This window comes from Grammomys surdaster, unplaced genomic scaffold, assembly GCF_004785775.1.
Source record: "Grammomys surdaster isolate TR1022 unplaced genomic scaffold, NIH_TR_1.0 125946, whole genome shotgun sequence".
In the NCBI taxonomy this organism is placed as follows: Eukaryota; Metazoa; Chordata; class Mammalia; order Rodentia; family Muridae; genus Grammomys; species Grammomys surdaster.
Window position 1 is genome coordinate 807,810 of NW_021620768.1, and position 12,936 is coordinate 820,745.

At 43.0% G+C, this 12,936-nt stretch overlaps 1 protein-coding gene across 9 annotated transcripts in view; it reads left to right on the plus strand.

The window, feature by feature from the left end:
- LOC114609017 (Fc receptor-like protein 5) overlaps positions 1-12,936 on the plus strand; it is a 72,195-nt gene that overhangs the window by 28,018 nt on the left and 31,241 nt on the right. For all 9 annotated transcript variants that reach the window (XR_003709451.1, XM_028753220.1, XM_028753215.1 and 6 more), the window contains 4 exons: positions 750-777; positions 2,130-2,212; positions 2,403-2,465; positions 2,840-2,909. Coding sequence is in view for 8 of the 9 variants with exons in the window: in XM_028753220.1 (XP_028609053.1) it covers positions 750-777; positions 2,130-2,212; positions 2,403-2,465; positions 2,840-2,892 (227 nt within the window). In the remaining variant the exon portion in view is untranslated. The remainder of the gene's footprint in view (positions 1-749; positions 778-2,129; positions 2,213-2,402; positions 2,466-2,839; positions 2,910-12,936) is intronic.

Consider the following 12,936-nt stretch of genomic DNA (forward strand, 5'->3'; position numbering starts at 1 on the left):
GGAGGATGGACTGAGGTTGAGGGAGGATGGACTGAGGTTGAGGGAGGATGGACTGAGGTTGAGGGAGGATGGACTGAGGTTGAGGGAGGATGGACTGAGGTTGAGGGAGGATGGACTGAGGTTGAGGGAGGATGGACTGAGGTTGAGGGAGGATGGACTGAGGTTGAGGGAGGATGGACTGAGGGTGAGGGAGGATGGACTGAGGTTGAGGGAGGATGGACTGAGGTTGAGGGAGGATGGACTGAGGTTGAGGGAGGATGGACTGAGGTTGAGGGAGGATGGTCTGAGGTTGAGGGAGGATGGACTGAGGTTGAGGGAGGATGGACTGAGGTTGAGGGAGGATAGACTGAGGTTAAGGGAGGATGGACTAGGTTAAGGGAGGATGGACTGAGGTTAAGGGAGGATGGACTGAGGTTGAGGGAGGATAGACTGAGGTTGAGGGAGGATAGACTGAGGTTGAGGGAGAATGGACTGAGGTTGAGGGACGATGGACTGAGGTTGAAGGACGATGGACTGAGGTTGAGGGAGGATGGACTGACGTTTAGGGAGGATGGACTAAGGAGGTTCCCTTTACTTGGGGCCAACAGGAAATTTTCAGTTGTTTTATCTCTCTCCTCCTCCATCAGCGTAGCAAAGATTAGGATCTCAGTAACAGAAGTTCCAGGCAGTTTTCATGTGAGCCCCGTCTAAGCTGTCATCTAGCCCCCATGAAGACCCCTCTTCCTGAAATCTGATGCATTCCTTTACAGGGGGAAAGCCTACCTCTGATGACTCCAGGTAAGAACTTGGCTGTATTTCTGGAAGTAATGTAAACATCCATAGGACAGAGAATGTAAATCAAATCTCGAATCTTATTACCTTGTTATCACCAAGACCATAATTTCTACACATGTTGCTGAGATGGGTTGCACTCAGTTGATGCTGTCCCTCTCTTGGGATGCCGCAAGCCAATTCCCAGAACCTCCACCTTAGCTACGGGGAGCTAAGCCTCCTTCTCATATCAAGTAGTAACTGATTTTCATTTATTCAATCACTTTCCTTGTACTGCTGTGAGCTTGGTTGTCTAAATGACCACTTTGGCAGTTACCAGGGAAACGAGTTCCCTTTGGAAGTTCTTATTCTCATTAATAAAAGAATTTAGAAAAGACCTAAGAAGAAGGCTCAATACAAATTTTACTAGAATTTAATTAAAAAATAGACAAGTTAGATGAAAATTCTGGTGATACTAATGAAGAAAGATGAAGAAAAAGTCATGCCTTTGAAGTCATGAGGCATAGGATAGAAATAGTTTATTTAAAAAAGGAAGCATCGCTCTCAGGAATGGAACTGGACTAGCCAGTCAGCCCAAAGTCAGCCATCCATGTGGTCCATGATATTTATAGCATCCCCTCCCTCCGGTTTGTAAGTCCTTGCCTTCATTTCACACATGATCTCTTTGTTAGATGACGCAAGGTGTGGAAAGGCTTCCCATCTTCCTCCACAAACTGGCTTCCTTCTTGTTAATCATGAATGTACTTTTTAGTTCCTGTTCTCATATCACATAGACTTTGAATCCACCCGTGTCTTGAGATGACATAGCTTAATTAGCCTAGACATCTTTAGGCATGCCCTACCTAATCAACATCTGCTGCAATGACAGCCAGGAGCGTGGAGCACATACCTCACACACCTAGAGGAGGAGCTCTGCCAAGGAGTAGGATCTGTGAAGAGACTGCCACCATGCCACCATCTTGTATCCTGAAGGCTCGATTTAAAAGTCACCCCACAACTCACAGACTGCCATCGAGCCTCCCATAGTGGCTGCGTCCAAACCATGAAAGTTCCTTGGGGTCTTTGTTTCTATGAGATTGGTGTCTCTGAAAGGGACCTCAGGCCTGTTTTAAATCCTGGCTCTTTCCCTTTTCTAGTTTAGTGGAGATGGTAAGCCACTTCGCTTTATAGAACAGTCATTGCTTAAACATATAAAATAGGAGCAAAACAGAACTAAATACTTCTAAGTATTGTTAGCATGGTGCCTCTTACATACTGTGGGGGTTTAACCTAGAAATAATGTTGGTTGAAAACTTCTTAGGAGGGATCACTATTCCATTCGTCTCATGGGGAAACATCAGTGCTTCTATATATTCCAGGAGTCCTTCATATTCAGAACCCCAGGAGCCCACCTATTACAACGTACCAGCCTGTATAGAACTGCAGCCAGTGTACAGCAATGGTGAGGACAAGAGCCCTCTGGTCTCTGGTTTGGCAGAAATCGCAAGATACATATTGGAGCAGGGTCAAGAAGACAATAAAGCCTGGAGGGTTATGATCCTTCTAGAGAACAAACCAGCCAGGGGAGGGGTAGCTGAGAAGAGAAGGAAGCACCTTATCCTTCTCTGAAATTTCACCTTCTTCCTAAGTAGACCCTAAAGAAAACGTGATTTACACAGAAGTACGGGGAACTCAACCAAGACGGAAACATGCAGGTAATAATGAGGGGTGGGGGGAACCTCTCTATTCCTCGCTATTGCTCAGCCATCACTTCTCAGGCAGGTCTGGGCCAGCCAGGCACAGAGCCTCTCTTCACTAGGATGCTTGGATTCTTTAAATTGCACCCATATTGTTTGGAGTTAATCCAAAGCCACCACGCAGTGCTGCTAGCTTCTCCATTGTCTATGGGTGAACTCACGATAACCCAAGTTACAAAACCATGGCAGAGTCTCCTCCAAGCATCTGTGTCAGCACCTCTAAGGTAGAATAGGGCTGTCATCCCTACTTCCCTAGTTTGGACGGCTAAAACAGGGGTAGGCAGTAGGTGGGAAAACATAGAGCCCTGACATAACAAACATTTTCTTTACAGTTCAGGAGTCTGAAAGTCCAAGATCAAGATGCCAGATGGCTGAGAAAAACTAGGACATGTCTCCTCCAAGGTATGATTGTGGAGAAGGTTTATTGAATACATAAGGGAGTGAACAGCCAGAGGGATCTGGAAGAGTCCAGACTGAATATGGCCAACAGACTGAACTGGGCCATTTGGTGGTGGGGCAAGTGGACCGAGAGAGATACAGAACAGAGCAAGCCAGGGGGATTGGTGGCCAGTCTCTGCTTTAATATGTTAAGTGGGCACCTTAGTTAGCCATTTGTCCTGAGTTTCTTTAAGACTTAACATTCCAGCCTTTTTGCTAATGATAAGGGATGATGTAATCTCTTCTATAACTACTTTCTGCTGAAATTAGGGTGTCATCAGGGCCCAAGAAGACTGGAATGTTGATGAAAGCCAGGAAGGAAGAGAGGAGGGCAGGCTGGGGAAGATCTGTTTCACTTGCTGCCCAGGTTCTGAGGAACAACCTGCGGCTAGGGAAGTGGAGGCTGCGTTGGAGCAGTCTGGCATGTAGATTCCAAGGAACACCTGGGGCTGGCACATTGCAGGCAGTATTGCAGCAGTCTGCAGCTATTTGGAACCTGCTGGGACAGATATAGATGGACAGGAGACACTTTTTATTTTAGGTGTGTACTTGAAACTTCCAGGCCCACGGTCCTGGTAGTTGGGGTGGGGAGCAGGACCAAAACCAGGGGCAGGCAGTAGGTGAGAAATCTTAGGTTGCTGACTGACAGGAGTGATTGTCTGGAGTCCATTTGACCTGTGACAGGTGGGTACAAGTCATGACTTCCTGAAGCTTACAGGAAATGTTTTAAGTTTACAAAATGATAAGTGTTTCAGACATATTAGCATTACCACTGTTTGCAATCGGTACTAAAATCCACATTGTAGAAAAAAGCAGTGGCCTCATCCCTTTGAGTCAGAGTAAAAGCTTGGGAACCTCAAGGTATGATTCTGAGTTAAAAGCATTAACACTGTTCCTCTATATCCCGAGGCCTGGATATGTAGATTGGATAGAGATGTGTTCAGCATGATTGAGAAGGTTGTTAAGCCTATGCTTAGAAGAAAATTTTGAGCTTGTGACTATAATAGCAGCAGTGTTTTATCAGGGCTAGATTAATAGCTTGTCAGAACTCCATTGATTAATGTTAAAACTGTGAACTTTAGAAGTCTTTATATAACAATAGCATAGAGAATGAAAAAAATCAGAGACACTTGTCATTACTTTAATTACTGTCTTATACCTTTACAACTTGCACTTACACACCTTAAATTACTTTCTTAGACCTTCACAACTCAAGATTTCATGTCACCACAACTTGCATTTACAAACTTTCCTACAAATTAGTTTCTTAGGCCTTTACAACTTATATAAACATTGAACTTTTTCTTTTCAGCTAATCATTTACCATGAGACACAAATGGTTGATTATTGAGAGCAGTCATTGCAAAGCAAGTTCCTTTAAATAAAGGAACTGTAAAGTTAATACTGTAAGTTAAAGTTACAGTATTAACTGTAAGTTAATACTTTACAGTTAGTTAACTGTAAAGTTAAAACCTGTTGTATTTCTCTATCAGTGTGGTAAACTGTGACTGTGCCTCTGAGCCAGAGACCTAGTAGCTCTAGAAAAGTGAGTTCTTACATATAAAGTGAATTGAAGTGGCAGCTGCAGCCGGGCGGTGGTGGTGCATGCCTTTAATCCCAGCACTTGGGAGGCAGAGGCAGGTGGATTTCTGAGTTCGAGGCCAGCCTGGTCTACAGAGTGAGTTCCAGGACAGCCAGGGCTACACAGAGAAACCCTGTCTCGAAAAAAGAAAAAAAAAGAAAGAAAGGAAGGAAGGAAGGAAGGAAGGAAGGAAGGAAGGAAGGAAGAAAGAAAGGAAGAAGGAAATGGCAGCTGGAGCCTTGGGGAGAGGAACTGGGTGCCTGCCACTGTTAACATAAAGCTACAGTTAGCTATCAATATCATCAGAGATCTGAAAAGGATAAATTATAGCAGAAAGTACAATCCAAATGTATGTATCAAGTAAAATGGCAGAGAATGACCGCCATCTGGACGGTTGTCCTAGGTTCCTGGTCTCCGTGGCTTCACTGAGGGCAGAGGTAGCTCGTCTTTGGTTGTCGCACAGGACAGACAGACAGCATTATATCAGTCACTGTTACACAGGACAGTGTTGGCCTTTGGCTGCCAGACCCAGAAAGAGCTGTGGAGGAACTTGGGAAAATTGGTAAGGCAGAGTAGAGCAGTCAACTCAACAGTGTCCATAATTTGTGCAGAGCACTGGTGGTAGGTAAGGCATGGGCAGTTTCAACCAGTGGTTAGTGATACACCAAGCCAGGTGAAGTAGTCTGTATCCCATCGTCTTCTTTCGAGATCTTAGGGTTGCCTCTAGGAGCTTGCAGTTCTGTCTGTCGTGGAAATATTTTTCAATTAAATATTTTAAATGCCGCATTCAGCAGATCCCTGTAGAAGTTTAAGTGTTGATTCTTCTTCCAAGCCCCATGCTCCCCAAAATAGGACTCAGATTTAAAATATATTTACAGCTACCCTGACCACACAGTTAGGTCTGTAGCTAGATCTACTCTGAGTAAATCATAACTAAAATAACCAATTATTTTCGTCTACATTCTACCACGTGGCTGGTTACCTGTGCTCAGGTGCTACAAGTCTGTCTCCATACCTCTTCCTGGGCAGCAATCCCTGAGCCTGGCTCTATCCCAGAATTCTCTCTCCTCCTGGATATCTTATTTCCTGCCTAAGCTATAGCCATCAGATTTATTATTGACAGGTGCCATATCCATACAGACAAAAGATATCCTCTCTACAGATCTCTGAAGATATGTACAGATATCTATAGATCTCTGAAGAGTCTGAGGACCCTTATCTGTTGTGTATTCATGAGTTAAACAAAATTTACTTGTTTCTTATTTTTAATTACCAGTCTTAGGCTTAACCTTAAAAACATATATGAAATACTAAATAAAGCTTGTCCCTGTAAATGAATTACATTTGTATTTACCATGGCTTATGTGTGTAGTTTTAGTACATAAAATAATGTGATCATTTATAAGGTGGCTGAGCATTAACTTGCATGTCTTAGTTATCATTAACAGTTTACAAGTTAGTAGCTGGAAAACATCAGGATTTCACAACTGTCTCTGCTAAGTTTGAGCCTTAAAACTTTGTGTTGAAGATTTGATTGAAGAGTCTTTAGCATCAAAATAAAACTTTAAGCTGTAAGTGTATTACATAGAGGGACTGAAAACTTTACAAAACCATAAATACAGTTGATATAGAGGCCAGAAACCTTTTTGTTTGTTTGTCTTATCCTTTCATAGTGCACCACTGCAGAATATCGGTTTCTCATAAGATGCTGTTTATCCAAGTAACTAAACTTAGAAAAGTCAGTAAAGACACAGAGGCTAGACATCTGTTACAGTTAAACTGTATAGACCTTAGGAATGTATAAACCTTATTTATTGAGCATGTGTTGTTTATTATTTAAATGTTCTAGAAGCCTGATGTTGAGCAAAGTTAGCAAAGACGTGAGTGGTTAAACACACATCCCTAAAACAGTTTCTTCACCTGAGTAGACTTTATAACCTTAGGAATGAACTCCTTATCACATAAAGATTCGTCCGAATCTGAATATTTACAGGCCCTGCTGTTGCCTCTTTTGTTTGAAAGGGAGATACAATGAGGCCTCAGTAGGACTGAGAAGTTGTATAATTGTTGCTTTATACCACATGGTCACCTTAACCAAGATGGTGGAGAAATTACATTGCATGAACTCTTTTTTAACCGTGGTAAAGATGGGCTGCTAGACATGTGGTTGAGATTTCAAACCATCTGTTTTCTAGTAAATCTATTTCTTAAAGAAGAGTTGAATATAAGCTACATATACAGAATATTCTGAACAAGACTTGAGTCGCAAATATAGAATGTTGTATTAAGATAACCTAGGTATAATTTTTTTTAATTATAAGCCCTTCTGTTACAAGTGTTAAGCTAAATTTTGTTACAGATTTTTAACCATATCCAATGAACTTACAAACCCTGAGATAGTTTACAGCAAAAGGTTTTTTTTTTTTTAGAGAAATTGTAGAGATAAGGGTGTTTATGAGTGGAAAGTAGAAAAACCTTAGAGATAAGAGACTTTTTGAAGTGTAGAGCAAAGAAAGTTTAGATATAAGAGATTTGGAGATTTTTGTTTGTTTGATGTGCAGTGGTATAAGCTGTTACCACAGGAGAGAATTTAAAATCAAGCATGCCATACTGATTGAGCAGTACTGAGGCCAAGCCATTTATAGAAAAACAGCAAGGCTTTAATAAAATCCTTGAGTCTGAAGAACAGAAGAGAAAGGGTCATATGAGGCCCAGGAGGGCTTAAGGAAGCTGCAGAACTTCCAGGAGGGACTTGAGAGATAAGGGACAGGATCTCAGAAGCCTAGGAAGGCTTACAGAAGAAGATGCAGGACTGCAGCTCCTAGAGGAAGGTGAGGAAGCTCTGGGAAGGAGCTGGGAGCAGGTAGCTCCCAAGAAGAAGAGGCAAAGAAAGGGTCACAGGCCCAAGAGGGCTTAAGGAAGCCGCAGGACAGCAGCTTCTAGAGAGAGGCAAAGGAACTCCAGAAAAGAGCTGAGAACAAACGGAGCAGAGGACGTTTATGAATTTCAATTCTGTGCATCCCCGAGTAAACTGAGAGACTCCTTCCCGAGAAACGTCCCAAATCACAGAGATGAGAGATGCGGCATTTTTCCCCATGGGAATAGAGGCCAGTAGGGCAAGAGGAGCAGCCTGGCACACTGCTGTGGCTTCTGTGATAATAGTAGACAAAGCTGGCAACTCCAGGGTGACACTTATCCAGTTGAGGAGGACTGGAGAAAGCAGCTGAAAAGGCAGACTGAGACAGGCTTTTGGGGAAAGGGAGAGGGTAAGTGTATTTAGTAGAGAGATGTCTATGTGTGTGTAACTGACCAAAGAGACAAAACGATATGCCCAGGTAGGGTGTAGTAGGTGCCAGGAGCCAGACAGACACTGAGTAGATGAGGCAGATAGTGAGAGCAAGCAGAGAGAAGCACATGAAGAAGCAGACACTAGAATTTGGAGTCAAATTTGATGGATGGCAGGGGCCAGCAGAAACAAATGGTCCATCCATACCGAAGGAGAGTCAAATCGGCAGCTTGGCCCAGATAGGCCAGGCTCCCTGGAAAGGAACTCATACACGCTACTCCGCTTAGCACTAGATGAAGGAAAACAAGAACATATCTGCTCGAAGATGTGACCGTACATATGAGAGAGAGAACAGCCAGGGGCATCTGGAAGAGTCCAGACTGAGTATGGCCAGCAGACTGAACCCAGCTGTAAGAGGAGAGAAGGGAAAGGGAGTGAGAGAAAAATGGGACCAAGGGAGAGCCAGGAGCAAAGTCAGTTGGAAGCTAAGAGAGCATGTAACCAAAATGGCTGGGTCACGTAGGAGACAAGAGAAGCTGGAGGAAGGGAAGCAAAGCTCAGGCAGTGGAGAGGTTTAGGGTAGGGGCGGCAGGTACGCCAGCCAGGACAACTCTGTAGCAGGTACTTGTAAGGACTGAGGGAGACTGGTGGTCAGAGGCCAGGTTTCATATGTTAAATAGGCCTCAGTTAGCCATTTTCCCAGGTTCCTCTGAGAGCTAACAATAGCCAGGTTTTCTTTCTTTCTTTTCTTTATTCACTTTTATTTGATCGCTTAAATCTGTTTTTAAAATGTTGTATTAAATATATATGATGCATTTGGATCAAGTCCACTCCTGTCTGAAGTTCCTCTTCTATTTCCCACCACCACTACCTTTCTTTCTCAATTTCATGGGCTCTCTTCTATTTTTAATCATATTTTATGTATGTATGTATGTATTTATTTATTTATTTATTTATTGTTTTTATCTGTATTGGTTTTTTTTAAATCTGTTTTAGAGTTTTCCCTGCATGTATGTCTGTGTGAGGGTGTTACAGTTGTGAGCTGACATCCTAATGCTGGGAGTTCAACCCCAGTCCTCTGTAAGAATAGACAGTGTTGCCGGGTAGTGGTGGTGCATGCCTTTAACCCCAGCACTTGGGAGGCAGAGGCAGGCAGATTTCTGAGTTCAAGGCCAGGCTGGTCTACAGAGTGAGTTCCAGGACAGCCAGGACTACACAGAGAAACCCTGTCTCAAAAAAACAAAAAAAGCCGGGCAGTGGTGGTGCATGCCTCTAATCCCAGCACTTGGGAGGCAGAGGCAGGCGGATTTCTGAGTTCGAGGCCAGCCTGGTCTACAGAGTGAGTTCCAGGACAGCCCGGGCTACGCTACACAGAAAAACCCTGTCTCGAAAAACAAACAAAAAAGAAAGAAAGGAAGAAAGAAAGAAAGGAAGGAAGGAGGGAAGGAAGAAAGAAAGAAAGAAAGAAAGAAAGAAAGAAAGAAAGAAAGAAAAGAAGAGAAAAGAATAGACAATGTTAGCAGTTCTTCTAGGTTCTGCCCAACAGTTCTCTAGCAACAACCAGGTCTTGCTTGCTATAAAAGTACTATTTGAGCACACACACACACACTCTCACACACAGACTCTCTCTCTCTTTCTCTCTCTCTCTCTCTCTCTCTCTCTCTCTCTCTCTCTCTCTCTCATACACACACACACACACACACCTCTCTAGCCTTTCTCTATCTGGCTTCTTCTCCCTCTCTGTCCTCCGTCCCCCTCTGTCTCTTGTCTGGCTTCTTCTCTTCTTTCGCTATCCTCTCTCTGTCCTTCTCTGTCCCCTCTCTTTCTCCTCCTCTAATCTCTTCTCAACCCCCCTTCTTATATCCCAAAATATCATTTTACACTAGACCCATCATATGGCTGGTACTTCAGGGAAGGATGCCTCAGCATGGGCCCACTTAGGCACCCTCTCCTGCCTCATTAAACGTCCTCTGCTCCGTTTGTTCTCAGCTCTTTTCTGGAGTTCCTTTGCCTCTCTCTAGAAGCTGCTGTCCTCTTTCTTCTTAAGACACAATTTCTCTCTTTTTGCCACCCAGCAGTGGGTGATCCGGTCTCTCTAGGGCACCAACGCCCGTAGGCCCTAGTTGTCATGACAACTTGGTAATATAGCCTGTGTTGTATGTTCGATTCTTAAGTCTATCCTCCGAATGCTTAGAGATAGAAATAATAACGTTTATTCTCACTAAACGGATATCTCATCTTCATCATTACTTCCAGGCTCCTGGCTGGACACCTACTAGACTTAAAGCTGCCAAACTCACATGCTAAATTTGACACCAATACCTACTACAGAATAACTCTAAACGGCCACTTAACAACACTTTTGAAGGAACTTTTACAAGTTTTGCTAGCGATCCTGAGATGTAAGGTTTCCTATGTGCAGGCTTTTCCCTACCTTCACCCCAAACCTCTTTTTTCCTCCTGTCCCCCAAATTCAGGTCCTATCCTTGATCCAGCTTGCTTACTCTCTCATTCTTGCTCTCCACTCCTTCGGCTCTAAAAATACTCTCCAGATTTTGTTTCAGACTTAACTCACTTTTGCTTTTGCTCCTCACCTGGTGCCCTACTGTGCCACACCACTGCTGCCAGCCATTTGCTCCAGATGTCTTAAAATTCTTAAACTCTACCTCCTTTTAAAAAAAAATTATCTCTATTTTCTTTCCATTCTGATCTTCACCAGCTCTTAGCCAGCTGTGGTGGGAGAAGGGCCTGGTGGTTACTAGATCCCTTCATGCACAAGCGTACAAGCTACACTCCGAGCACTACTTAAACTCACACAGTGATAGAGGCTGCCTGCAGTGATAGGGAGAGGTTTCTTCACGTGTGTATAATGCCCTGCCCACCAGAGAAAATGTATCTATTTGTCTCTTTGTATGTCTAACTATTTGTCTCTTTGCTGATACATAGCCAGACTTCTGTAAATAAATGCTGCTCCATTCTAGGATGTAAGTAACTTTCTGCCACCTTTGATAAAGGTAGGGGAGAGAGGCAGAGCTGCTGTTCATCACCAAAGGAAGCTGGGACTGGAACTCAAGCAGGTCAGGAAGCAGGAGCTGATGCAGAGGCTGCCCATGAAGGGATGTTACTTACTGGCTTGCTTTCCCTGGCTTGCTCAGCCTGATTTCTTATAGAACCCAAGACTACCAGTCCAGGGATGGCACCATCCACAATAGGCCCTCCCATTCTTGATCACTAATTGAGAAAATGTCTTACAGCTGGATATCATGGAGGCATTTCCTCAAGGGAGGATCCTTTCTCTGTGATAACTCCAGCTTGTGTCAAGTTGACACACAAAACCAGCCAGTACAATTACTTTAAAGATTTACAACAGTAAAAAGTTAAGGGCCACTGCCTTAAAGAACAGTTTAGCTTTGTTTTTGCTATGATTAAGTTACAATGTAACCTCTTTGTTTGCTGGGTGCAATTTAGAACAAATAATTAAAAACAGACAAAACTTGTCTAACTTAATATGCTTAATAGACACTAGCTCTCAATCTTGTCAGAGATCTGCTAAATATTAAATGTTTAAGCTTGCTATGACAGACAGAGACTCCCAAATCCTAACAGTGACCCCCTGCCCCAAGGTCTCCAAGAAGATATGGGCACAGCAACAGAGGACTCTGCCTGGATTGTGGTCTGATAACCACTGAGAAAGCCAGCTCCATTGCCTTGCCTGCTGCCAGGGCTCGGCCTGGACAAACAGAGGACACGGGAGAATTAAATGTCTCATATTGCCTAAGACAAGATGAGCCATTTCTCCCATGTTCCTCCACAAGAAAAAAAAAAAAAGCCTCTCATCTTCTGGGCCTGATGGCCAGACTGCCCCTGCCCAAATTTCGATGGAGACCACAGGGATCTGGGAGAACTGTCTAGTAGTGGACTATAGACTATCCTCTGTCATTTTAATATCATCTAGACTATAATTAATTCTTCCCAGATTTCTGATTACATTGACAGCTATACTAACTGCAGCTTGACAACTAGAAAACAACTAACTCCTTACCCCAAGGTGATCCACCAGCATATTACTCATTAGTCAATTTGTTAACTAGTTAAGTCTACCAGATCTTGTATCAAAAAGGTAGACAGGTTTGCCTTGCTCACAGGCTTCATGATAGAAGATACACAAGTTTCACATGTAACCTTTCAAAGATATAACCTTCCTCTACTTACCTAAAGAAACTCAGTTTACAGTGACTACTCCCCAGGGATTAGCTTTCTGTCTCATGGTAAATAATTAAATAAAAGGCTTAAATTAATAAGATCTAAATGAGGGTCTAGAAAGGTGTTTTGAAGTCGGTAATCATAAGACGTGAAGGTTAGAGGACATACAAACTTAGACGGTGATAAAAGTTGATTTAAGATACAAGGAGCTTCAGACTCCTTCCTCTTGCTATGCCACTGTTATATTGAGACTTCAAAGGTTCAAAATGGAGTTCTGATAAATTAGCCTAACTCTAATAAAACATTCCACTATACAATCCACTCCGATAATCATAAGCTCAAATTTCAAGTTTGCTTTGATTGCCTTTTAACTATAGACTTAAGGTGTTTCTCATGCTAAATCTGCATGATCAACTATCACAGTCACAAGGTCAAAGCTTTGAGTTTCCTTTAATGGTCTTTTAAGTGTAAACTTAAAAATGTTTCTTACTATGCCAAATCAATGTACATCTAGACAGAGGAAAAAAAAATCCCTTCTTGCCCCTTCTACTCCACAAAAGGTTTTTATCTTCCCTAAGCCCATTTTAAAGACTTCACATGTTAACGAATTTGTCTCTTTTATAAACTTATAACCTCCAGGAAACTCACTCAAATTACCTCTCATGGACCAAATAGACTCCATGTAGGTAACTATACCTTCCAATCAGTAGCCTAAGTTCCCACCTCGTACCTATTCCAGAGGGTGGGGTTCTTCCCCTGTTCCCTGGTTTTGTGACTCTCTTCACCTCAACCATCAAGGCCTAAGCTAAGAGTTTCAAATGTACACCTAAGAAAAAGGTTTTCTCCCAAACCTTCTTAACTTTATTCTGCCTCCTCTCTCTCTCTCTCTCTCTCTCTCTCTCTCTCTCTCTCTCTCTCTC